We start from the raw sequence: 26,012 nt of genomic DNA on the forward strand, positions 1-26,012 counted from the left end.
CGCTTCTGGAAGAGGGGCATAGGGAAGAGGGGAAAAAAAAGAGGAGAGAGAACAAAATAGGGCCACGCCCCTGCCCCTGCCCTGGCTCACTGGTCATGCTCCTTGTAGGAGGAAGTCACGTGACTACACCATCAAGGTACACATGAACCTGCTGCTGGCTGTCTTCCTGCTGGATGTGAGCTTCCTGCTCAGCGAGCCTGTGGCACTGGCAGGCTCTGAAGCAGCCTGCCGCACCAGTGCCGTCTTCCTGCATTTCTCCTTGCTTGCCTGTCTCTCCTGGATGGGCCTCGAGGGCTACAACCTCTACCGACTGGTGGTAGAGGTCTTCGATACCTACGTCCCTGGCTACCTGCTCAAGCTCAGCATCGTGGGCTGGGGTAAGTGGCAGGGGAGAGTAGGCCCCAGAATCCACTGTCTCATCCACTGTCCACAAGGCTTCCGGGCAAGCACAGACAGCAGGCTCTGCCCTTCCCTGTGAGGGAGACCAACCCGTTCCTCTTCCGTGGACTGGGGACACTTAGGCTAGCAATGACTCCACCTGTGGATCCCCAAAAACCTACACGGTAGAGTTTCTGTGGCTTTGGCCTTTGTTCTTGGCTGGTGACGATTCACTTCACCTGTGACCTGGACTACTCAAGTCAGACTGGGACCCAGAGTTTCCTACCATGGGTCATTTTGGACATTGCACAGACCTTGACCTCCCCACACCGCTGACCCCACTGGCTGCTCTTCCTGTGTCCCTCTCATTCACCTTCTGCCGAGGATTCACGGAAGTCCCACTGGTTGTGACCGCCTTGGCGTTGTGAAGGGGCTCCAATGGCACTTTCCATTTCTACTTATTAATGAGTCCAAGTTGTCCTCTCTGCCAAAGTCCCTGGTGTCCTCTTTCTGTGCACCCCCACAGCCCCAGCATCCCCTCATCTTCCCTGCTTACCATGCCTCAACAGTGGACCACAGGCCTTTTCTCCTGGGAGACTCAGGAAGGGACAGGGCAAAGTTGAAAGAGAGCCTACCCATTATGGGAAACCAGAGAGGAGCTGTTCAGGTGGAGCCAGAGCCTCTGTTTGCTGCCCACAGGCTTTCCTGTCTTCCTGGTCACTCTGGTGGCGCTGGTCGATGTGAATAACTATGGCCCCATCATCCTGGCTGTGCGCCGGACTCCGGAGCGTGTCATCTACCCTTCTATGTGAGTAGCCGTGGCTGGGGCAGGAGTGTGGTCCTCGAGGGAGGGACGGGGACAGCAGCCCCACCTGGTCATGCTGACCAGGAAGCTATTGGCTCTGGTGAACTGAAGAAATGGGCCTGGCAGTGGCCAGAACCCAGAGCCACGGACCACAGGAACTAAGGGAGGCCAAGTCTGCCCCTCAGCAGTCAGGTGCCTATGCGCAGAGCCTGGCCCTTCTCTGAACCTCAGTGGAGAGGTGCTGGGCCACATGGCCTTCTACTTGTCACATCTACTGGTTCTGAGGCAGATGGAGGCCTGTGGCTCAGAGGGCGTGGGGGCTCACTCTTGGCCACATTGTGGTTAGCAAGTGGCTCAGCTGATATGGGAGTGGGGTCGATGTGGAGGTGGGGTCAGGAGGAGCCCTCCTCTGCCCTCCTAATTTACGCCAGCTGGCAGTGGACGTCCTGAAACTAGACCTGAAGCTAGGGCTCTTGAGCACCAGACCTGGAAGGAATGCTTTCCACTGGGTCCAGGTAGAAGACATTTGTGCCCCACCCCCAGCACCAGTCCTGGTTGGTTTGCCTCAACCTTGTACCATCAAGAACATGGTTTCTTTTTTTTAAGTTATCTGACTGGATACCTAGGTATGTCTTTAAAAACAACACCCAAAGATGGCAGTGGTTAAGAGTGCACAGAGGACCTGAGTTTGGTTCCCAGCACCCACATCAGGCAGCTCACAACCACATGTAACCCCAGTTCCAAAAGTTCTGTCACCTCTGACCTCTGTGGTCTCCACATGCACCAGCACTCATGGGAACATACCCACATGTAGACACATACACATAATTAAAAATAATAAAAATAAGTATCTTTTAAAAGCTAAGTTAACTTTAAAAACGGCATGAGGGCTGGGCGGTGGTGGTGCATGCCTTTAATCCCAGCACTCGGGAGGCAGAGGCTGGTGGATCTCTGTGAGTTCGAGGCCAGCCTGGTCTACAGAGCTAGTCCAGGACAGGCTCCAAAGCTACAGAGAAACTCTGTCTTGAACCCCCCCCCCAAAACAAACAAACAAACAAACAAACAAACAAACAAGCAGCATGAGGACAGAAAGCCAGTGATACATGTAAACAATGAGTAGTCCCAATGCCTAGCTAGCCCAGCACCCTCCAGGGCCCAGCCGCCCTTCCCACTCCTAAGCTGAGCATCCCACATGCTGAGCTGCCCACTCTCGCCCAGGTGCTGGATCCGGGACTCCCTGGTTAGTTATGTCACCAACCTGGGCCTCTTCAGCCTGGTGTTCCTGTTCAACACGGCCATGCTGGCCACCATGGTGGTGCAGATCCTGCGGCTTCGTTCACACAGCCAGAAGTGGCCCCACGTGCTGACTCTGCTGGGCCTCAGCCTGGTCCTTGGCCTTCCCTGGGCCTTGATCTTCTTCTCCTTTGCTTCCGGTACCTTCCAGCTTGTCATCCTGTACCTCTTCAGCATCATAACTTCCTTCCAAGGTAGGCATGATGAGGGCCCTGCCCCTACTTAGTAGCCCTTGCCCCTCCAACTGGTACGCTGTCCACATGTGGCGCAAAGGGAAGAGATGCCCAGGGAACCCCAAATGCTCCCTTCTCTGGGCCTCAGCTGTCTCATTCCAAAATGAGTGCACCAGGCCACGTGCAGGGCACACCTTTATTGAACACTTACTATGTGCAGGCCCCATGCTAAGCCCCAGGGTTGTGGCATGAGCAGCCCACTCAGTCCTCATGCAGGAGATAGTGTGGTCAAGAAAGCAGCCACCAAAGAGACCCAGAGAGTAGGAGAGTTGGGGTAGGCCATGATAAGTGTGGCATCCAGTCTTGACAGTCCAGATGTGGACAGTGGTCTTGAGTCAACAGTGTCAGAATCACAGGGGGCTTGTTGGAAAGGCAAACAAACTAACTCACTCAGACACACTGATCCTTTTTGCATCTTAACAAGATGCCTAGGGCATCCTGTCTATGGTACAGGTCAGGGAGCTCTGGTATAGGAGCTCCAGGTCAAAAAGTATTGGGAGGATGGGGAGGGGAGTGTGGCGGAAGGTCAGGCAGTGAGGGCTGGAGGTAGGATCCTGGAGGCCCCAGCTTGAGACCAGTAGGGTCCACACCCCTCCACCCCGTGCCTCCCATACTCAGACACAAAGGACTGTACACCTCTGCACTTGGCTGTGCTGACTGAACAGGGGTCACATGGCCGTGTTAGAGTCAATGGAGTCACCGTGGGATGGAATGGGGTGAGGGGATTTGTTCCCAAATCTTGTTGTTAGATGTCTCCATCTTGCCCACTATGAGGTACGGATCAGAGAGTCCCAGTACTTCTAAGTAAGGCCAATGCTGAACCACTGATATGTCTCAGTGTATTGAATCATCCTGAGTGGCTCCAGGGCCATAAGTGTATGGCTGGACCCTTAGAACAGGGGGACTCTGAGAGGGGACCAAGGGCCAGTTGGGGTCTTGCCACTGATGGTGCATGTGCCTTCCTGCCCACAGGCTTCCTCATCTTCCTGTGGTACTGGTCCATGCGGTTCCAGGCCCGAGGTGGTCCCTCCCCTCTGAAGAGCAACTCGGACAGCGTCAAGCTCCCCATCAGCTCCGGCAGCACCTCTTCCAGCCGCATCTAGGTCACCGCCCCACCTCCCCGTGGGAGGACACATGCATGGCGTCTGCTCACATTGTCTGTGGCTCGGTGCTGTGCCCAGCCTTTGTTGGTTAGTGGCATTCTAGAGAAGGCCCTGGTCCTTGGAAGGATAGGGCGGTTGCTCTGATAGATAGACACCTAGCTGGCCTTGGGGACTACTCTGCTCCTAGATCTGGTCCCCGAAGCACACTGCCATGCTGGCTGTGGGGCTGTCCTCACAGCTGTATCAGGCTGAAGCTGAGGCGTTGCCTTACTGGTCACCTCTGGGCCCAGCTGTTGCTGGTGGGTGTTGAGACTTGCAGGCCCAAGCTGGGGTCAGGTTAGATCTTGGAGGATGACTCATCCTAACTGTTGTCCCTGCCTGAGACACAGCTGCCTTGGCTTTTGCCACTCTGTCCCTGTGGTTGCCATGCAGCCCTCTGCCAGTCTCTGACTTTTGATCCTGAGGGTGATACTGAGGATAGATGGGCTGGGAGAAGCTTTGGAGCCAGAACCCCTCAGGAGGGGAGCACCTCCCCCCACCTGCCTGCCAGCCCTCCTCTTCCTTCCCCACCCCCCTCCTCCTCTGTGGTCCCCTAGCCCCCACCTGCAGCTTGGGGTCCCAGGCCAATGCTGTGATTTTGGGGTAGCAGTTCCCAGGAGCTGCTATAAACGTCTATCTGCTGTGGGCCTTGGCCCCTCACCACCTCTGGCTCAGGGCAGGTTCCTGGGCTGGACCAGGCCAACCTGTCTGAGCCTCTCTCCCAGCTGCCTCCCCTTGCTCAGAGGAGTTTCCGCCTCTCCTGACGCCTCCCTTCAACAAGAACTGTGGGAAATGGGGCTTTTTTTCAACCCAACGTTCTGAAGACCAAGACAGCCCTCTCTGGTGACACTGGTGGAGGTTGATGGTCTCCTGAGGGAAAATCTTCCAGTCTTAGCAGATGGCTCTGAGGACACTGCCTATTGTGAATTCTGACCTACTAACACACATTGGTCTTGTGCCGGGTGGTGCAAACATAGATAACCAGACCTGGCAGTAGCCCTTGAAAGCTTCCACAATGTCCTGGAGATTTAGTTATAGGGCTGGAGAACCACCGCTTGTGACTGGGAATCCAGGAGGACTTCCTGCAGGAGGTAACATTTCATCTTGCCCTCAGCCTTCAAGTTGGGAAGGATGTTCTTTTTAAATACCAATTCATTTGTCTTTTGATATTAAAGATCTTTGTAGAGAGTTTGGAAATTGTAGGAGATTGTCGAGAAGAGAAATAAAAAATAAAAAAATCAGCTGTTATCTGCTGCCTTAGCAAAGCAACACTGTTTGGAGAGTTTCTGTCTCAGCTTTATTTATTTATTTATTTATTTATTTATTTATTTATTTATTTATTTATTTATTTGGTGCTTCTTCTATTTTTAGCATTGCTGAGTCAGATGTCTTGGGGCCAATCAGGGAAGAAGAGAGGGCAGTATGGGAAGAAGGCACCTGGGGACATTTTCTCAGTCAGGAAAACAGAGACATGGGCAGCTGGTGTCTGTTTGGGGTGGTGCTGGGCAGAGGCGTGGCCACAGTACACTGGAGATCCTGACCATCGGCTGTAGCTGGACATTGCTGATGTGGAGGAGGACCTAGGTAGCCACATCATTTGCCTCTCATGGGGTCCAGACTGGGACATAAAATCCATTGATCTTACAACTTTAGACCTGTAAAACGCCCCCACCCCCCAGCCAAAGAGGTTACTCTTGAGAGCTGAGTTCAGATTCTGACTGGTCATGTGATACGTGTACCAGTTTGGCCACCAGTCTGGAGCAAGTGGGCTGCTATAGTGAAATGATTCTGTTTTTCTCCCAACCCTGCTTCTAGCCTGTGCCTCAAGTCTCCTCTCCCCCTTATGCAACACGCATTAGACATGTGTGATTGTCCCCATCTGTGTTCAAGTATAAAGAGGTATAAAAAGCAGGGTGTGGTGCTCCTGCAATCCCAGCACTTGAGATGCTGAGGCAGAAGGGTTGAGAGTTCAAGACCAGCCTGGGCTGTATAGTGAGACTGTCAAGAAAGAGAGGGAGGGAAGGAGAAAGGTAATTCCTTTGTATTTGAAGTCTGAGATCGGCCTAGGCCCACACTCACACCCCACCCCCAACCCTTGATGTGCCCCCAGGGGAAGCTGGGAAGTAAACTACACCGAATATTCTGTGACTGGACAAGGTGAGTGGGAAGCTGTCTTGGCTGTTCTGGATACATTGGTAATCCCCACACCATGGCATGAATGTGGAAGATTTGGGGACCTGTGGGGACCTTGGCATGTGGGAGCTCCTGGTTCCATGTATCTCTCCAATCTTCCTCCATAACTTTGGTGGCTCCTGAGTCTACTTTTCTTTCTTTCTTTCTTTCTTCCTTTCTTTCTTCCTTTCTTTCTTCCTTCCTTCCTTCCTTCCTTCCTTCCTTCCTTCCTTTCTTTCTTTCTTTCTTTCTTTCTTTCTTTCTTTCTTTCTTTCTTTGTGGTGGGTATTGTGTTCCCTGAAATATTGTGTGTTCCCCGAAATAAACTTATCTGGGGTCAGAGAACAGACAGCCACTAGAACAAAGCCAAAAATGGTGGTTAGAAAATGGGAAGAGTAAGCCCTAACAGAAGTTGGCCGGTGGTGGTACACACCTTTAATCCCAGCACTTGGGAGGCAGAGCCACGTGGATCTCTGAGTTCAAGGCCACTTTAGAAACAGCTAAGTATGGTGACCCACGCCTTTAACCCCAGGGAGTGGGGGCAGAAAGAAAAAGGTATATAAGGCGTGAGGGCCAGGAACTAAGGAGTTAAGCATTTAGTTAGTTAAGCATTTGGCTGAAGAAGTATTCGGGCTTTGGAGCAACACAGTCCAGCTGAGAGCCATTGGGATGAGGACGTCAGAAGCTCATCTCTCTTTGAAGTTCCCACTGGCATTTCAGCATGAACAATGAACCTCAACATCTTTGCATGTGCTCATTGGCCATTTAGAGATTTTCTTCGGTAAAATGGCTATTTAACCTCTCTCTCCTCCCTTCCTTCTCCCTCCATCCCTCCTTCTGGTTTCATTGTCAGAAGTTCGAGAAGGTCACTCTCTGACAAAGGGTGGTCACCACAACATATCGTTTCTGCATGGTCTGGTCTATATAGGGGGTGGGGGTGGGGGATCCGTTGAGTAGCTTATTTCTCTCTGTCCTCTTGTGGAGAGGTCATCAGAAGCAGCTTAATATGAGGCAGACATCTGGATTGAGCCCATTAGAAAGACTGGATGAGGGAGTGTGCTGTGGAGACTGCTTTTGAATGGAAGCGTTCCACTTATGTTCAAGATGGTTGGAAGCTCTGGTGGTGGTGCACATCTGTAATCCTAGCCTCGGGAGGTGGAAGAAGGGGGCTGTGAGCTTGAGGCTAGTCTGGGCCTGTCTCACAGAAGAGAGGAGGGGCCGGCACCAAAGGATCATAAAATAATGAAAACTCACTGTACCTGAGAACCACACTGGGGAATCTTCCTTAGGACAGGGAATTGGATTATTTTGCAAAGGTGAGAAAGGTCTTTAGGTATACAAGGTAGGAACACATATAAACATATATTCAATTTACTATTTATCACTTTACGTGGCAACAAAAATCTCAATACTTGTACAATTTCCTATTTTATTTGGTATCAACAAAAGCCAACACTTCTCTGAATATTAAAGGCAAATCAAAGCAGAGTAATATGTGTTGCTCAATGTATTTACCCCCTCATCCCTGTTTTTGGTCCAGTGGTTTTCTTATGCTGTCTCCATCCAATAATACTTGCATATTTTTGCGTGGTTTACTTTTTCTATTCTGCAATCTATTTTCTGTTGTCTCTATAGGGTCCTTTCTCCTTGATAACTATGTCTATGAAAAAACAGTGACAAGGGCTGGGGTGTAGGGTAGTGGTAGAGCACTTGCCTAGCATGCCTGAGATTTTGAGTTCCATCCCCATGGCAGAGAGAAAGAGAGGAGGAGGGAGAGAGAGGGGAGAGAGAGAGAGGGGAGAGGAGGAGGAAGGAGAAGAGAGAGGGGAGGGAGAGAGAGGGGAGAGGAAAGAGAAAAGAGAGAGAGAGGGAGAGAGAGGGGGAGGGAGGGAGGGAGGGAGGGAGGGAGAGAGAGAGACAGAGACAGAGAGACAGAGGGGGGGTTCCCTTTTGTCCCCGTGGTCTCGGTCTGGGTGTATCTCTCTCTAGCTCGCGTGTCTCCTATCACCACCTTAGCCTTCACCTGCTCAGGGTTTCTGGAGAGGTGAATAGTGAATAGAGGGCTGGGGCGATGGCTCAGTCACTGTGTTGTGTGTGTGCACAAGCTTGAGGACCTGAGTTCTGATCTCCAGGACTACATTTAAAAAACTGGGCGGGGGAAGTGCTGGAGAAACGGTCTATCAGGTAAAGGCTCTTGACACACAAGCTTGACGACCTGACTTCAAATCCCTTAAAGCTGTCCTCTGGTCTCCAGATGCAAACTGTGGCATGCAGTGTCAGCCCCACAATAAAAAACAAATAAAGGTAATTTTTTTAAAGATTTTAAGCAAGAGGTGGGGCACACACGGCTATGGTCGCAGTGCTAGGAATGTAGCAATTAGGGTCCAGGGCTAGGGAAAGAGACCCAAGCACTGGGACGCTTCTGAATTTCAGCACCACGGAGAGCGACATCAGCCCTCTTCCCCTGTAGAATGAATGCTATAACAGCCTTCCTGTTGTCTGGAATACTATGTGTGCTCCCAGGCAGGCAGGCAGTTCCCATGTGGCTTAGTTTTTTCTTACTTTCTTTTTCTTTCCTTCTTTCCTTTCCTTCCTTCCTTCCTTCCTTCCTTCCTTCCTTCCTTCCTTCCTTTCTTCCTTTCTTTTTTGGTTTTCAAGACAGGGTTTCTCTGTACAGTCCTAGAATTTGCTCTGTAGACCAGGCTGGCCTTGAACTTAGAGATCTGCTTCCTTCTGCCTTCTAAGTGCAAGGATTAAAGGAATGCACCACCACCGGACTTAGTTTTCTTACACACACACACTTATTTAAGCCAGGTATCATGGCACATGCCTTTAATTCAGTATCTATGAATTTAAGGGTAGCCTAGTCTACATAGTAAGTCCAGCCAAGGCTACATAATGAGACCTGTATTTTAAGAAAACCCAGAGGGATTCTGCAGGTGGGTGATGTTGAGATCATGATGGGAAGACATGCAGAGATGACTGGCCACACTAGTGGAAACCCATGAACTGTAGACTAGTGACTGTGGAGCCCCCATGGGACTGAACTAGGCCCTCTGGATACAGAAGGTGATTGCTTGGCTTGAACTGTTTGGGGGGCACCCAGGCAGGGGAATTGAGAGTTGTCCCTGGTGCATGGGCAGGCTTTTGGGAGCCTGTGCCTGTGGTATGATGCCTTGTGCCTTGAGCAGCCTTGGTGCAGTGGGGAGGGGCTTGGACCTGCCTAGGCTCAGTGTGTCAGGCTCTGCTGACTCCCCATGGGAGACCTCGATTTGGAGGATGTGGGGATGTGGGGTGGCTTGGGAGGGAGGGCTGGGGGGGGGAGGATGGAGGAGGGGGTCTGTGGTTGGTATGCAGAGTAGAAAATTTCTTAATAAAGAAAAATGAAAGAAAAAAAGAAAGAAAGCTCAAAGATGGCTGGGCAACAGTGGCACACACCTTTAATCCCAGCACTCAAGAGGCAGAGCCAGGTGGATCTCTGTGAGTTTGAAGCCAGCCTAGTCTATAGAGTGAGTTCCAGAACAGGCACCAAAACTACACAGAGAAACTCTATCTCAAAAAACAAAAAAACCCAAAGATGTATTTATTATTGTGTTTATGATGTGGGTAGGGCACACATGTCCTTGCATACTTGCGGAAGTCAGAGGACAATTTCATCCAGTCAGTTCTCTCTTACTACCTTTATGTGGGTTCCAGGAATCAAACTCATCAGTGTGTTCAACATTCGCCGTTGTCTACTGAGGCATCTTGCTGGTCTGTGGCCCAGTTTTCAAATGCTGAATTTTTAATATGCAATTAGCGCTCAATAAATGTGCCCAAGGAGATTTATTCAAATAAGATATGCAAAGCCAAAAGCATATGAGAAGATGCTCAACTTCACTGGGTCATTAAAAAGATACAAAGCAAAACTACCATGAGAAACCTCTTTATACCCATAAGTATGGATACAGTTAAAAAGGACACAAAACAAAACCACTGTGTTGGCAAGACTACTGGAACTTCCATACACTGCAGGTGCAAGTGTGAAATAGTGCAGCTGCTGTGGAAAACCATTTGGTAGCTGTTTGAGAAGCTAAATAGAGAATTACCATATGACCTAACAATTCTGCTCCTGTGTACATGCCCAAAGAATTTAAAATAAGTCTTCCATGAATGCTCATACATGAATTTGCACAGCAGACTTATTCACAATAGCTGAAAGGTGGATGTTCTACTAAGCTTTCTGTCACTGTGATAAACACCACAGCCCAAAGCAGCTTATGGGAAGAAAGGGTTTATTTTGACTTAAAAGTCCACAGCACAGTCCATCACTACTGGGGGGAGTCAGGGGCAGGAACTCAAACAGGAACCTAGAGGCAGGAACTGAAGCAGAGAATTTGGAAGGAAGCTTCTTGCTCCCCACTCCCCATGACTCATTCAGCTTGCTTTCTTATACAACCCAGTATCACCTGTCTAGGGGCAGTACCACTCATAGTGGACTGGGCACACATCAATCATTAATCAAGAAAATGCCCCACAGACATGCCCATAGGACAATATGATGGATTCAATCTCTCAACCCCTCTTCCCAGAGGACTCTAATTTGTGCCAAGTTGACAAACACTGTCCATCACAGTGGGAAATATTCAAATGCCCATCAGTGGGTGGGTGCACAGAGCTGTATGTACATCAGAGGATGGATGCAAAGGTCCTTGTGCCCACCAATGGTGATATCCAAAGATCCATATGTGCTCATCAGTGGAGGAGTGCATGTATATGCCCATCAGTAGATGGGTGCATTTCATTCAGAAGGACTTAAGTCGCAATTCAGGCTTCAGCAATCATGAACAGAAAACAATGTGCTAAGTGAAAGAAGCCAGACTCAGAAGACCACATAGTGTGTGCTTCAATGTTCTGTAAATTCAAAACAGGCAAAGTTTGGGCGGCGTGTGGTAGGTTAGTAAAATGCTTATCTAGCAAGCAAAAAAGTAAACACTGTAAGATGGGTGTGGTTAACAAAAGCCTGTAATCCCAGCACTTCAGGGGAGGAGGCTGGAGGGTCAGGAGTTCAGGTTATCCTTAGCTGCATAGTGAGTTCAAGTCCAGCCTAGGCTACATGAGACCTTGTTTAAAGAAGAAGGGGGGCAGTTTATAGAGGCATAAAGTAAATTAGATGAATGGTTTCCAGGGGCTGGAAGGGGAAAGAGTAACCGTTTAGTGAGCATGCGGTTCCCTTCCGTGGTGATGGGGCTGTTCTGAGGTAAATGGTAGTGATGGTTTCAGAGCTCTGTGAGTGTGATTAATGCCACTGAATACTGCATGCTAAAATGGTTAGTGTATTGATTATATCTGATATTTTACTATTTTAAAAGATAAGCATGGGCTGGAGAGATGCCTCAGCACTTAATAATGCTTGTTGCTCTTGCAAGGACCCAGGTTTGGTTCCCAGTATGCATATGGTAGCTCACAAACATCCCTAATGCCAGTGCTAGGAAATCTGATGCCCTTTTCTGAATTCCAGGGACACCAGGCATGCATATAGTGCACATACATATGCTCAGGCAAGACACTTATACACACAAAATAAATAGGCATTTTGAAAGACAAGCATTAAGATATCAAGAAGATCTTTAGCTGGACTCCCTCAGGATCAATTCCCAAGCCATTCCTCTTCCTCACATTATTAATTCAGGGTCTCTGACAGTCTGGGTTAGCCATCTCTGATAGTCTGGGTTAGCCATCTCTGATAGTCTGGGTTAGCCATCTCTGATAGTCTGGGTTAGCCATCTCTGATAGTCTGGGTTAGCCATCTCTGATAGTCTGGGTTAGCTGTCTCTGATAGTCTGGGTTAGCCATCTCTGATAGTCTGGGTTAGCCATCTCTGATAGTCTGGGTTAGCCATCACCCCAAGAGCCTGAGGAGTGGGTGGCACGGCCTGCAAGCTCCTCCTCTCCTGATCCTTTGCCCCTCGCAGATACTGGCTGAAATATGAGTCCTACCTGTTGGAGAATTCCATGGAGACTGTGGACATGCCTTTTGTTAAGGCCTTGATTCAGAACATCAGCACAGATGTCTCAGAAGACCTGCTGTTCTCTCTGATGCCCTCCCAGGTGAAGAGCTTCCTGGTGGCTGGTGTCCATCAGAGCTTATCCCTCCTAAGTCATATTCAGCATAGCTCTGTCACTCATTAACAGGGCCAGTGAAGTCACTGAATGAGTGGGACTTGGTGGTGGATTAGCCAGGGTGCTGGGAAATCCCTGAACTGGCCCTCCTGCCACTGCCCTTGATGTCCTCAGAAAGTCCTCTTTCTCCCCGAGGCCTTGGGTGCTCATCTGGAAGATGAGTCTCTGGCTCCTCCAAGCCTCAAGTGCCCATTAACCTCTCTGTGAGAGCACAGATCTGAAGTCAGAGTAAGGACACACTTGGCCTCAGAGAGATTGAGTGGGAGGGCTTTAGGTTTCCACTGGCCCAGAGAACTCCACCTTTGCCCTTACCAGCCATTTCCACCCTGGGCACATTACCTTTTCCACCCTCAGTTTTCTCACCTGTAAATGATGAGAATATTGCCCACTTTCAAGAGTATCAGAAGCCAGGCAGGATGATGCATGCTCATTCTCCCAGCACTCAGGAGGCAGAGGCAGGAGGATTGGTCCTGAGCTCCAGGCCAGCACAGGCTATACAGATAAGCTCTGTCTCAAAAACATCAAAACAAAAACATATTGGAAAGCACATCTAAGTTAATATCCAAGGAATTCTTGGTCCAGTGAGGGCTCAGCAAGTCTCCAGCCTCCCTGAAGGGGTGAAGTTGAGGGCAGAGACCAGGCATCTGGCTGAGTTGCTCACCACCCAACTTCCTCAACCTTTTATGATGCTGTATCCTCTGGGTAGGGTATGCACTGGCTCAAGATATCACCCACATGTCCTTTTAACAAGATCTGGACTAGGAATGTGAAAGTGGGCCTTCAGCCCCGGCTCTTATCTCCCTGTTTCCATGAGCTTGGATCCTTCCGAAGAGGTGGGTGCAGGCTGATGCTCCCGGGCAGCCAGGAGGTCAGAGACTAGACAAAGGATGTCTGGTGATTTCTGGGGAAGTTTGTTCTAACATTCTAACTATTCTTGGTGCCTATAACACTTCACTGTTGGGCAGGCAGGACTTCACACTCAAGGTAAACATGAGTCCCTTGTCTCCACACTCTTCCCCTTTGCTTCTTTCCAGGACATTCCCCACTGGCCCTCCCCACACTTAAAAGCAGAGCGTGGCCGCACCAACACAGTCATGCTCAGCTGGTCTCAGTGATGGGAAACTGGGGCCCCATTACTGATGCCTGTTCAAGGGCCCAACCCGTGAGGAACAGAGCCTGGACTGAGCCAGGTGTTCTGCTCCCCCCACCCCCAGACCTTAAAGTCCTCAGATGCTGCCCCTTCACCTGGCATGCTGCAGTTTCTCTCCCAACTGGGATGGTAGCAGCACCCAAGTTGGGGCTGGAATCCTCCGGGTAAGGTGAGAGCTTCTGGGTCCATGGTTACAGATCCCAAAGCAGGTGATGCAGAGTGAGGACCAGCCTGCTGACAGAGTCCGACTTCCCAAGAGCCTGTTTGGAGCCCTCCTGCCTGGCAACAGGTCTGCTGTCCGGTTGGCCATAACTATTCTGAACATTAGTGAAGGGGATGTCTTCAAGGTAAGAGGCAGGCTGGGAGCTCAGGAAGCTGTAGTTAAATACTCAGTGGGTCAGGGTCCCTGAGATGGTTTCTAAGGCAGCTAGGTCATCCAAGAGCCATTTCTCCAGTCTGGGGACTGAAGACTATTCCAATAGCCTAACATCAGCACCTGTTGGCTGTGTATGAAGTCCAAGTGTGCTCATGCATGCTTGTGTGACCTTGCACACGCATAAACACACATGCTCTTTTGTATTCCTGAGAACTTATAATCAGGTATGCTCACATATGACTGGGTCTACATGAACAAACATGTTCTCCCTTGACAACACATGCCAGATGTGTGCTCCTGAGGCATGCATCCATCCACTTAAGCTTAGATATATGCACCCTTGGGTCTGGATGCATTCATTCCCCAACCTGGAGGCATTCACTAGCATTTACCCCGTCTCCTGGCTGATCTTATCCTCAAGCTCTTCCAGTTCAGAAATGTCAGGGGTTGGCTTTCAGTGAGGTGATATGGAGCCCAGAGCCTAGCCCAGCCTAGCCCAGCAATATTATAGGGAGCATCAGGAAGAAGGCTGCCTATGCCCCTGAATCCCTGGATCCCTGGTCCCCTAGTTTCATACTTCAACTCCAGGTGAGGGGATGTCCTAGAGTTCCCTAGACCCCTATCTAGGGCAGGTAAAGTCAGCCCATCCTACAACATTGCCTCCTGCCAATCCCTCCTAGGGCCCCAAGCTCCTCCAGGAAAATAGTGGCAGTGTGTTGAACAGCCGCATGGTGGGCTTGAGTGTGGGCCAGATGCATGCCACTGGACTGTCGGAGCCGGTAGAGATCACCTTTTCCCACCAGCACCAACCACCTGTGAGTCTTCTACCCAGGCCTGGCAGTTACTGTGGGGCACACAGTGCATGAGCTCTGCGAAGTCATTTGTGGGACCTTATGCCCTTTATCCAGAAGAAACCATCAGGGTCATGCACATTCTGCCTTGCATGTGTGAACACACATGCACCCACACCCTCCCACCTCCATGTTCATAAAAGTATGAGGACCTGGAGAGTCCATCTATGTACATGCTTTTCACACCCGCCAGGCAATGATCCTGAAGGCATGTGTGCACAGACAGGCAAACCCTTTCGTGCCATGTATGTTGTGTCTCCCACGTGCACAGCAATGGTCCAGGGAGCATCAGTTCCCAGGGATACAGCCAATCTTCCCATGTAGCCTACAGAGGTCTTCCTTGTAAGGCACATGCAGGCCCCTGGGAATGCCGTCTCCTCCCTGCTTCCTTCTTCCTTCCTCTCCTGACATGCACTCTCTGGTTTCAGAATATGAGCCTCACTTGTGTATTCTGGGATGTGGCTAAAGGTAGGTCTGGAAGACTTTTCTAGAATGAGAAACTTTCCATAGGGCTGAAGGGGAGGGGAGAGGCAGGCCCTCCCTTCTCTCTTCCTCTCGCTGCTCCTCTGCCCTTACCTTTCTGTGGCTCATAGGAAACTGGGATACCCAAGGCTGCTCCACAGAGCCCGGGCTTGAGAGGACTGTCTGCCGCTGTGACCACTTGACCTTCTTTGCCTTACTGCTGGTAACAGCCCATGCCATCCTGATCCCAGAGGTCCAGCCTCTGTCCCGGGAGAGGCTTCCTGGCTGACTGGGGTTTGGGAGACGTGTGAGCCTGGCCTCTCGGTGGCGTGATTCGGACTTGGGGTCATTTACAGAGGCCGACCTTGGACCTGGCCACAGCACAGACTCTCACTCACATTTCCCAAGCAGGCTGTGGAGTCTCCATGATCTTCCTGGCCTTCACCATCGTTCTCTATGTTACCCTCAGGTGAGTGAGCCCACCCCCACTCCTGCCCTCAGGGAGGTACAGGAAAGGGATAGAGTATCTTTGTCCTGTGGCCTCTGCTGTCTTCTCTGGTCCTTAGTCTGCTCCCTGACAAGGTGGGACTAGAGTCTGAAGTTGAAAGTGGGAGAAACTGAACTCAGATTGGCCAACACAGGGCACGAGTGGTTCATGGAACTAGGAAACTCACAGTGTGTGGCCTCCAGGCAGGGCTGGAACTGGGGGCTCCCAGTGAGGTCCCGGGGTTGGTCCCTACCTTTCACAGCTTTTCTCTCTCCCTGTCAGGATGCTAATTTCACCTTTTCCTCAAGAACTGTTCCTTAGACATTCGAGCAAAGATGAAGCTCCAGAATCAAGGTCTTTAAAAACAAACATTTTGAAATAATTATAGACTAACTGGAAACTGCAGAAATAGCACAGACAGTCTGTAGTTCCTTCCTGGAACTTCCCCAAGTATCACATCATATGTAACTGTAGAGTATTGTCAAAGCCAGGAAGTTGTCAGTGGCAGAGTATGGCTAAGTAGTCTCAAGACCCCTTTACTCCCATTGCTTTAGACATTATCTATGTGTGCATGTATGTGTGTATGCATGTATATGTGTGCACGTGAGGGTGTTCACATGTGTTTGTGTGCCCATATCCACACAAGAATGGGGATATGATTTGCAAGGCTCTGTCTAAATGGAACTACATGGCCCAGTGTTCAGAGTATCCACAGTTGCAACAGAAGGCTGAATGTTAGCCAGGCATATGGTCCCTGTGGGCACAGGACTCTAGGAGTCACACTCTTGGGATGCTGGTGTTCTATGTGTACATGTTTATCTCATGAATACCCAGTTGCCTTAGGGTCTGACTTTGATCACAGGCCAATGACTGATTGGACCACTGTGGTCACAGGGTAGAATACACAGGCCGGCCAAGCCATTTGGTTCCTCTTGGATTTAAATGACAAGGGACAAGCCAGCACTTTCTATAGTTCCTTGTGGCTGAAGGTGGGGAAGGGTGCCCCTTCAGGGACATGTGAGCTTCTTGGGTGAGGAACAGGCACAGGACAGACACAAGGGACACATAGCACTGGCACCTGGCTCTCCTGAGCCACGCTTTGGCCAGCAACCCCTCATACCTGCTGACTTGAAGGCATCTGTGTGATAAGCCTCTGCCCCAGCCTTCCCTAACTCCACCAGAACTCACCTGGAGCCCAAGTTCACCGGAACTCACCTGGAGCTTCCTTTGGGCTTCCCGTCTTTCCAGTCCAGGATTCCCACTGTCCTTCTCATGTGCCTCTGGGTCTCAGTCACCGAGCAGTCCTGGGCTCCAGCCCCTGTGAGCTGCACCCATGCTATCCCTCCCCTCCCCTCCCCTCCCCTCCAAGCATTGGCACAGAACACAGCCCTCAGCCCCATTCCCATCCTCAGTAAGCTGAGTGTACCTTGCCAGCTAGCCATGCTGCTGGGTCCTTGAGCTGAGCTTGGAGTGCTGGAAGAAACTGTTGCCAGCTCCCAGTACTGGAGTTTAGCAGCACAGGTAGACCTTGCCTCTTATCTCCACTCCAGAAAACTCTAGGCTCTGTCTCTTGAGTGGAAGCCCTTCTGGACTTCTCTGAGCCCCACAGAGAAGCAGGGAGCACCGGGTAGAGACTCCGGGACCCTGAGCAAGTTTCTGGCCTTCTCTGAGCCCCTCTTATGGCTACATTCTAGGCCTCATCCATTTGCCCATATCCCCATCCATTCACCTAACTAACATACCCACAGTCCCCTGCCCCTGTGCAGGGCCCTGAGGCCAAGCATGGGTGCACTCCCTGTGGCAAGGAGTAGCAGAGAATTTCACTGTGCTGCTGGGAAATACCTGCATGGTCAAGCCTAGGAGACACGAGAATACAAACTCCGTCCTTGTCACAAGTTTCATGGTTTAGCCAAGGAATGTGTCCAAGGGTGAGGTTGGCAGGACCCAGCACCCACAGAGAGCTATGAAAAGGCTCATGGATTTGAGTCTGAGTGTTTTCACGTTAACCACTGGTGAAAATGGAAACTGAATGGTCAGACGGGAGCCGGTCATGAGGATGAGAGCAGCTGGCTGTGGCATGGACTGTGGCAGGGAGATAGACCGACCTGGGCATCCCATGCAAGCTGTGGCTCCTTGGGACTGCTCCCTGGCCCTTCTCCCCCAGGCTCTCTCTGCAGAGGTTCAAGTCTGAAGATGCCCCTAAGATCCACATAGCTCTGAGCAGCAGCCTGTTTCTCCTGAATCTTACCTTCTTGATCAGCGTGGGGAGCAGCTCTCAAGGTCCTCCAGCTTCCTGCTGGTTCCGAGCTGCCATCTTCCACTACTTCCTGCTGTGTGTCTTCACTTGGATGGGCCTGGAGGCCTTCCACCTCTACCTGCTGGCCATCAGGGTCTTCAATACTTACTTTGGACACTATTTCCTGAAGCTGAGCCTGCTGGGCTGGGGTAGGCATAGGCTGGAGGGGTAGAAGGGAGGTTGGAGGGTGAGGGGGAAGAGCCCAGGGAAGTCCAAAGCTTGAGGGAGGGCTGGCTGTAGGAACTGGAGATGGGCTCACCCAAGGGAACACTGGTGAATGCCCACTTCCTCCCCTTGTCCCAGGCCTGCCTGCTCTTATGGTTATTGGAACTGGGAGTAGCAATAGTTACGGTGTTTACACTATTCGAGACCAGGAGAACCGCACCTCACTGGAGCTGTGAGTGGGGCTGTGGGGAGCAGAGGGTATGGAGGTCTTTGGTTTCATGAGAAGGAGGGAAGGAGGGAAGGAGGGAAGGAGGGAAGGAGGGAAGGAGGGAAGGAGGTCTTAGGAGGAGAACAGCAATGTTAAGGACAGTCAGCTCCAGCTGACCTGTGGGGGGTAAATGGAAGTCTGGAGTCAGAAAGTGAAGTAAGGAAGGAGGCCCAGGAAAGCCAGAGGCAGTGGGGTGGGGCTGTGTGGCCATCTCCTTGGTCACTGAGGACCAGCCAGGGAAGCTTCCTGTGGCTCAGTGGTCAGGGGTTTCCTCCCCAGCCCCTGTGGCTATCCATCTCCTCCAGGTGCTGGTTCCAGAAAGAGCCCGCCCTTTATGCTACTGTCCACGCCTACTTCCTTGTCAGCTTCCTCTTTGGAGCTGTGGTGCTGGCTTTGGTGGCCTGGAACATCTTCACACTGCCCAGTGCCACAGCGGGCAAAGAACAGGGCCAGACCTGGAAGTCGGTCTTCACTGTTCTGGGCCTCTCAAGCCTGGTGGGCATGACGTGGGGGCTGGCTGTTCTCACACCCCTGGGCTTGTCCACCATCTACATCTTTGCCCTCTTCAACTCCCTGCAAGGTGAGGCTCCAGGGGGGCCACAGGTTGTCTTATCTGCACCATGGGGACCTGGGGGTCAGGGAGGGCACTTTTCAGGACACAGGGTTCCGTAGAAGCTAGTTCAAGTCAAAGGTACTAACTTTAGATATCGGAGACTCTTGTGGAATCCAGGCCAGCAAGGGTGGCTGGTGTCACAGGGACCAGGATCAGGAAAAGCCACATACATCAAAGCAGATCTCCCCACTGTTATTTATTAAGTGGCGCAGTGTTATTCATTAAGTGACTGACGCTATTTGCCATTTGAGAAAAGCCACAAGGTACAACAAAACCCACTATAGGTTTATTAAGGGAAGGGAACAGAAGGGGTGTGCATAGGCCTGTGGAATGAGTGTGCAGGAAGAGGGGGGAGGAGTAGGTGGAACCCGCTTTTACAGGTAACCCTCCCACACACACGTGCATATGGGCTTATGTAGCTTTGCCATAGATGTGCATAGATTATGTGACCACATTGTGCATGGATTACATAGGACCTAAGGCCCTGGGATGAAGCATCTTGCCTGGCTACTGGACAGCGCATGTGCCGTCATGCAGCTTGGGGAGTGGCCAGGAATTCTAACATCCACCTTCTGATCTGGAGCTGAGTGTTGTCCCCTGTTAGCCTCTGGAAACTCGTTCTCTCTGCTTTCCAAAATGGCTGCCTAACATGGCTGCTTCAAGCCTCTGCACCCTGAGTCAGATGACCTCTTCTACTTCTAACCAGGAAGGCAGGGTCATGTGGTTTGATGTGACATGACACAGAATCCTAAAGAAGATTTTAATGTGTTATGTTTTTTTTTTTTAATTGCTGCAACAAAATATCCAACCAAAGCAACTTCATAAGGGCCTTATCTTGGCTCGTATTTCAAGAGTGCCATCCACTGTGAAGGCACTGATGCAGCTAGTCATGTCATACCTGCATCAGGAGAGGGAGAGACAGACAGGCGCTGGCACTCAGCTCTCTCTTTTTAATTTTTAAAATGATGCTGATTTATTTGTGTTTATATGCATGCACATGGAGGTCAGAGGACAGCCCATGAAAGTTGGTTCTCTGGGACCATGTGGGTCCCAGACGTTGAGCTCATGTTGTTGGGTTTTCTGGCAAGTGCCTTTACCCACTGACCTGTCACGGGACCTCTAGGTTCTTGGAATGGTGCCCCCTACTTTTAGGGTGGGTCTTCCCACCTGGATTAACCTGACCTAGGAACTCTGTCATAGACATGCCTGGAAGCTTGTCTCATAGACGATTCTACATCCTGTCAGGGTGACCATCAGTGTTAACCGTTGCCCCCACCCCATCCCACCAGATGACCCCCTTTGAGCTCCAGGTCAGAACAGTCCTTGTCCCTTCCTCATGATGACAATGTGCATGTGTGGGACCCAGGAGGTCTTCAATACACTGGCACATTACCAGAGTCCTAAGCCAGAGGCCTGGCTTCCTTCCACACAGAGCCACTTGGCCTAGTCCACCAGCTGAAATAGAAAAGGGGTTCACTGAGAATAGCAATCCTGGAGGAGCAGGAGAAAAGCGCCCTCTGCCCTGACTCCAGGGTGATGCCGGCTGTGGCATTACACAGGGCGGGAACAAAAGACAGGGTAAGCAGTATGCACAGCCAGGTCTCGTTAATCATTTCTTAAGACAGTTATACGGGGGACTGTCTGCAGTAAGAAAGTGGCTCCCGCCTTGGGGTAGCGTCATCTTTTGTCAAAACACGTTTAGGTGTTAGACCTGCTGTTCCAGGAATCCAAGGTGACCACAGGCCAGGAAGACTCAGAAAAAGGACAGGTCAGAAAGGCAAGGTGGGGTGTGTTAGGTCTTTGTGTGTCGGGCAGTGACGGTAGACGGCCAGCAGTGCTCCGCGAAAGGACCCTGCAAAAGCTGCTGGTTAATAATCTACTGATTGCATCAGCCTTGACGGGAAATCACCATTTTAGACAAACACTCCTTAGATGTTCAACATGTCTGTGTACACAGTTGAAGCCAGTCTAACCCTGTTTGAGGCAGCGAAGGGGAGACACACCACACTTTTACCTGGCTTTTACTGACACGTCAGCATCTGCTGGCCCACATGAAGATCCATGCCTTTAGCTAAGCAGCCTCTAATCCTCACAGGCACTGTATGGACTGCAGTAGAAATGAACCGCCACAGACGCTCTCACATGAGGCCCTAGCTTTAGGTTTTAAACATGTAAGAATGTGGGGTGTGGGCAAAGGCCATTAACTAGAAAGGGACCGTAGAAAGGAAAAAGAGGTTTGAAGGAAGAGGCCGGGGAGAAAGTAATGGAATACATAGTCCTGTGAAAGTGGGTAGGGACGGCGGGGACAGAAGGGTACAAGCTGGGGGCAGAGGTGGAGAGGGTGACCAGCCAAGACAGATTAGGTATGAGAATACCACAGCTCGTGCCTGGAGGGGGTTACTCAGTGGATGATAGCACTGGCTTCCCTTCCAGCACACACAGGGCAGCTCACAATCCTCTGTAACTCCAGCTCCAGGGGATCCAGTGCCCTCCTCTGGCATTAGGCACACACGCAAGTGCACTTACATGCAGGCAAAAACACCTCATATGCATAGAATAAAAACAAATCTTTTTTAAGAAAAGAAAGTGTTGTTATAGTAAAATCTACTTCTTTGTATGTTAACTAAAAATGAATAAATAATGGGCTGGAGTTCCAATTCCAGTGAATCTAACTCCCTCTCTGGCTTCTGAAGATATATGGTTCAAATACATACATGCAGGCAAAACACTCATACATACAAAGAAACAAATCTTAAAAAATAATATACATAGACAGACAGACAGACAGACAGACAGACACACACACACACACACACACACACACACACACACACACACACTTTAGGGCCATCTGAGATAGTCCCCAGATAAATATCATTAGTTCACGTTTGGAAAATCCCAGAGGTTTGGAATTGGGGAGAGAGGCATCTTGAACTTAGAGATGACATCATTATTCTTTTTTATTTGTTTGTTTTGTTTTGTTTGAGACAGGATTTCTCTGGGTAATGGCTCTAGCTGACCTGGAACTCAATTTGTAGACCAGCCTCTGTCTCCTGAGTGCTGGGATTAAAGGTGTGTGCCACCACCACCACCTGGCTGACATCACTATTCTTGCATGGGCTACATTAATATTGAAGCCCGCATGTCTCCCTCGGATGGGTCTAAGTTATTTTGTATTCCCATCTTCTTCCATGCATAACAGAGCCCTTGGTACCTTTTAACTTCCCGATATTGTTACTGTTGTATAGTGTTTTTATTATCAATTCCCCTTAAACACACAAAGTTTGTCCTTCCCAGGCAATCCTGTACTTACTCTGGTTTTCTATTTTCTACTCACCTTCTCATCTAGCTGGAACACATCCTGTAGTAGTCCTTTACAGAAGGATGGTAGGAGAGCCCAGTATGTAGTGGCATTGGTTTTACCTGTCTGAAAATAACTCTGTTTTGCTCTCCCTTTTCTGTGGTAGACGTGTGTGTCATTTATTTTGAGGCCAATGTTTGTGGTCTCTAAGGTTCTTACTTGACTGTCTTTCAGGACTAGGTTTTATTTTACCTAATTCTTGCATTAAGTGCTTGAATTTTTGGAGTGGAACCCTTCTGTACCAGCCTGCTCCAGGCTCACTGACACCCTCTCTTCACCACAGGAGTCTTCATCTTCGGCTGGTTCACCATCCTCTACTTCCCAAGGAAGAGCACCACAGTCTCCTCCTCTGGCACTGCCCGCATGGACCAGGCCCACTCCGCGTCACAGGAGTAGGTGGCTGGAGTTTGCTCTCGCCTCCAGCTGGGTTGAGTGACCTCGGACAGCTCCCTACTTCCTTGGTCTCCAGTGCCTTCTCTGTACAGCGTGTCTGAGGAGGGAGAGGATGGGGACCAGGCTGAACCATGCGGCTTCAAAGCTCTCATACAGAGGGCTGAGTAGACTGATGGTCTGAAGAGGACACTGCTTCAGTTCCCAGCACCCACATGGTGGCTCACAACTGTCTGTAACTATAGTTCCAGGGGATCTGACACTCTCTTCATAAAGGTGTTGTATATACATATGTGCGGGCAAACAAACACTCATACACATCAAATAGAAATTAAAAAACATTTTGAAAAGCTCCAGTTCAGATGTGTTCATGGGTCCAAAAAGCTACAAAAGCAGATTTGTGGGAGACTAAAGTCTCTATTAGCCTGAGACCACTCCCTCACCCCCCAGCAGAGTGTCATCTTTACCCCTGCTGCTATGGAGACAGATCTCTACAGCTAAGCAGATGTTTTCAGCATGGACAACCTCTCATCTCGCTAGGAGCCTGAGCCAAAGAGAGGAGACTTGGTGAAGACCCTTGAAGAGACTCCAGTCTTTTCCCATCCCTGTCACTGTCCCACCTTATAGCTGCCTGTCTGTCCCCACCCAGGGACAGTCACAGGCTACTGTCCCCTGTGTGCTAGGGGAGCAGAGGACTGGAGGTTTGTTTGGGGGCTTTGGTGATCTACACCACCCTCTTCTCTGCTCCCCAGTCGGGCCTCATCCTAATTCCAATTGCTGCTCTGCTGAGGATTGAGGTCCTCCTAGGGACACTTTCCAAAAATGCCACTCGGAGGGTGAGCTTCGGGAACACCCCCACCCACCCCACTTGACTGCCAGGCGTATGGTCTGACTCTAATCTGCTGTCATTGTGGGGGCAGAAGTAGAGGTCCAGAGCTAGAGGCATGCCTGCTCCATCCACATTAGTGCATGTGGCCAAGGGAGAAAAGGGAGAAAAGGCCTTCCTCCCACAATGTCTGTCTGTGGACAGCCTTCCTCCCACAATGTCTGTGGACAGCCTTCCTTCCCACAATGTCTGTGGACAGCCTTCCTCCCTACAATGTCTGTGGACAGCCTTCCTTCCCACAATGTCTGTGGACAGCCTTCCTCCCTACAATGTCTGTGGACAGCCTTCCTTCCTACAATGTCTGTGGACAGCCTTCCTTCCTACAATGTCTGTGGACAGCCTTCCTTCCTACAATGTCTGTGGACAGCCTTCCTTCCTACAATGTCTGTGGACAGCCTTCCTTCCTCCCTACAGTGTCTGTGGACAGCCTTCCTTCCCACAATGTCTGTGGACAGCCTTCCTTCCCTACAATGTCTGTGGACAGCCTTCCTTCCCACAATGTCTGTGGACAGCCTTCCTCCCTACATGTCTGTGGACAGCCTTCCTCCCACAGTGTCTGTGGACAGCCTTCCTCCCTACAGTGTCTGTGGACAGCCTTCCTTCCCTACAGTGTCTGTGGACAGCCTTCCTTCCCACAATGTCTGTGGACAGCCTTCCTTCCCACAATGTCTGTGGACAGCCTTCCTTCCCACAATGTCTGTGGACAGCCTTCCTTCCCACAATGTCTGTGGACAGCCTTCCTCCCTACAATGTCTGTCTGTGGACAGCCTTCCTCCCTACAGTGTCTGTGGACAGCCTTCCTTCCCACAATGTCTGTGGACAGCCTTCCTCCCTACAGTGTCTGTGGACAGCCTTGCCCACCTTTCCAACACAGCCTGAGCCAATAATCTGAGTCACACAGATTTCAATAAACACATACTCGTTGGCTGAGCAAATGGACGTGTGTGTTTGCACTAACCTGACAGTTCCTGGAGAAGGGGTGTCTCAGGCAGCACGCGGGTTAAGCATGTTGCTTTCGGGGGCTCAGTTTTCACTCCTCAACCACCAGTGGCTTTCTGTGTAGCTTCGGCAGAAGAGACACAGGCCAGCACTGCCACCTGCAGCCCGAGGAGCTCCCGTATCCTTGACTTTGTGGGAGAAAGGAATTTCTGTAGAGCCGGTGTGAAGCATTGTGTGTGTGTGTGTGTGTGTGTGTGTGTGTGTGTGTGTGTGTGTGTGTGTGAGAGAGAGAGAGACAGAGAGAGAGAGACAGAGACAGAGACAGAGAGAGACAGAGACAGACAGAGACAGAGACAGAAAGACAGAGGGAGACAGAGAGATTTAAATGTAGGTTTAAGCATGGGAGCTAGAAGAGGCGCTCAGGGAAGGGAGAGGACACACCCAAGTGCCTGAGTGTGGCTCCTAAGAGAGTCCCTGGCTTCAGTGCCCTAACAGCCGCCACGTGTGGTTTGAGCGGCCCTCAAGTTACAGCTCAAGCGGTTGGTAAGGAACTTCCTTTTGGATAAACAGGATTATACAGTTTCTCCAGCGATGTCTTGTAGGACTGCTGTCTGGTCAGATAAATCCGTGGGTCACAGGCTGTACAAGGGGGTTAAGGTGTGTCTGTTACTATAAATGGGGTTCCTACAAAGCTGCAGATCTCTAGCTGGGAAGGGAAACCGCCGTGTATGCGCAGGCCTGGAGCACAGTTCATTGCTAGGTTAGCATTCTTTGAAGTCTCTCTGTGGAGGGAGTAACTGCTGCGTGGGTTGGCAGCCTTCACAGCAAGATTTCATTGTGCTGGATGCTTGGCTCTCAGCTGTCAAGAGCCTTCAGTCAGACCCCAGGGTGAGGGGCTCCCCTGCCCCCATATCTCCTTAATTCCCTCTTTTCCAGCCTCGATAAGAAGCAAAAAGCAGGAGAAATAATAGAGAAAGCCAGATGTGGTGGGTTACCCTGCAATCCCAGGACTCAGGGGGTAACCGTGGGCATCATTGTAAGTTCAAGGCCAGCTTAGGATACATAGTGAGACTTTGCCTCAAAAAACAAAGAAAACAATAATAGAAGTGTGGGGGCAGGGCTAATCTTGACTGCATCTGCAATCAACTAAAATCAACCTGTAAGGGATTTTTCCAGATCAGATTAGTTGAACCCTAAGTGAGTGGCACCTTCTGGTCCCAGATAAAAGGACAAGGAAGGGAGAAAGTTGGCTTTTTTGCCTGCTTGCTCTCGCTGTCCCTGGCAAATTCATCTGTCCTGTTGCTTTGGTGTTCTTCAGTTGATACTAGAATGAATTTCTATGGGAATCCAATGTAGACTGAAGACCATCTAGGAACCTCCAGGCCTTCATCATCAGACTGGGACTGGTAAAACATCCAGCAGTTCCCAGATTCTCGGCCTCTCTAGTGTGAGCAGTCATTGTGGGGCTGCCTGGACCGGATCCTTCCTGTAAGACAATCTAACAATCCCACATATATTCGGTTCTGTCCCTTTAGAGACCCCTGACTAATACAATGGTGAGTAGACCCACCTCACCTTGGCCTG

At 50.5% G+C, this 26,012-nt stretch overlaps 2 protein-coding genes across 7 annotated transcripts in view; both read left to right on the forward strand.

Annotated features, from left to right (window-relative positions):
• The window catches only part of Adgrg1 (adhesion G protein-coupled receptor G1), a 37,335-nt gene extending 32,219 nt beyond the window's left edge, over positions 1 to 5,116 (forward strand). For all 5 annotated transcript variants that reach the window (XM_036188329.1, XM_036188332.1, XM_036188328.1 and 2 more), the window contains exons 11-14: positions 109 to 377; positions 1,078 to 1,186; positions 2,402 to 2,670; positions 3,682 to 5,116. In XM_036188329.1, coding sequence (XP_036044222.1) covers positions 109 to 377; positions 1,078 to 1,186; positions 2,402 to 2,670; positions 3,682 to 3,812 — 778 coding nt within the window. In that variant the 3' untranslated portion in view covers positions 3,813 to 5,116. The remainder of the gene's footprint in view (positions 1 to 108; positions 378 to 1,077; positions 1,187 to 2,401; positions 2,671 to 3,681) is intronic.
• Positions 5,117 to 13,531: 8,415 nt separating this feature from the next.
• Adgrg3 (adhesion G protein-coupled receptor G3) lies at positions 13,532 to 22,609 on the forward strand. Of its 2 annotated transcripts, none has more exons than XM_036188334.1 (9): positions 13,532 to 13,681; positions 14,391 to 14,525; positions 14,990 to 15,033; positions 15,150 to 15,246; positions 15,380 to 15,492; positions 17,675 to 17,955; positions 18,110 to 18,203; positions 18,545 to 18,819; positions 22,497 to 22,609. In XM_036188334.1, exons 1-9 carry the CDS (start codon positions 13,547 to 13,549, stop codon positions 22,607 to 22,609), a joined length of 1,287 nt encoding a protein of 428 aa, XP_036044227.1. In that variant the 5' UTR covers positions 13,532 to 13,546. The 2 variants fall into 2 exon arrangements, with proteins under 2 accessions (XP_036044227.1, XP_036044226.1); XM_036188333.1 differs by having other exon boundaries at positions 14,990 to 15,029; positions 15,155 to 15,246.
• Positions 22,610 to 26,012: the final 3,403 nt, after the last annotated feature.

Source organism: Onychomys torridus, chromosome 5 (assembly GCF_903995425.1).
Source record: "Onychomys torridus chromosome 5, mOncTor1.1, whole genome shotgun sequence".
NCBI classification, from domain to species: domain Eukaryota; kingdom Metazoa; phylum Chordata; class Mammalia; order Rodentia; family Cricetidae; genus Onychomys; species Onychomys torridus.

What these genes read in the sequence shown, in the direction of transcription:
- Adgrg3 (XM_036188334.1), top strand. Translation starts at nt 13,547, where the DNA reads ATGCAGAGTGAGGACCAGCCTGCTGACAGAGTCCGACTTCCCAAGAGC. An exon ending in CCTTCTTTGCCTTACTGCTG is followed by an intron (nt 15,247 to 15,379) that starts GTAACAGCCCAT and finishes GGTCATTTACAG; the next exon opens with AGGCCGACCTTGGACCTGGC. An exon ending in GCTGAGCCTGCTGGGCTGGG is followed by an intron (nt 17,956 to 18,109) that starts GTAGGCATAGGC and finishes CCCTTGTCCCAG; the next exon opens with GCCTGCCTGCTCTTATGGTT.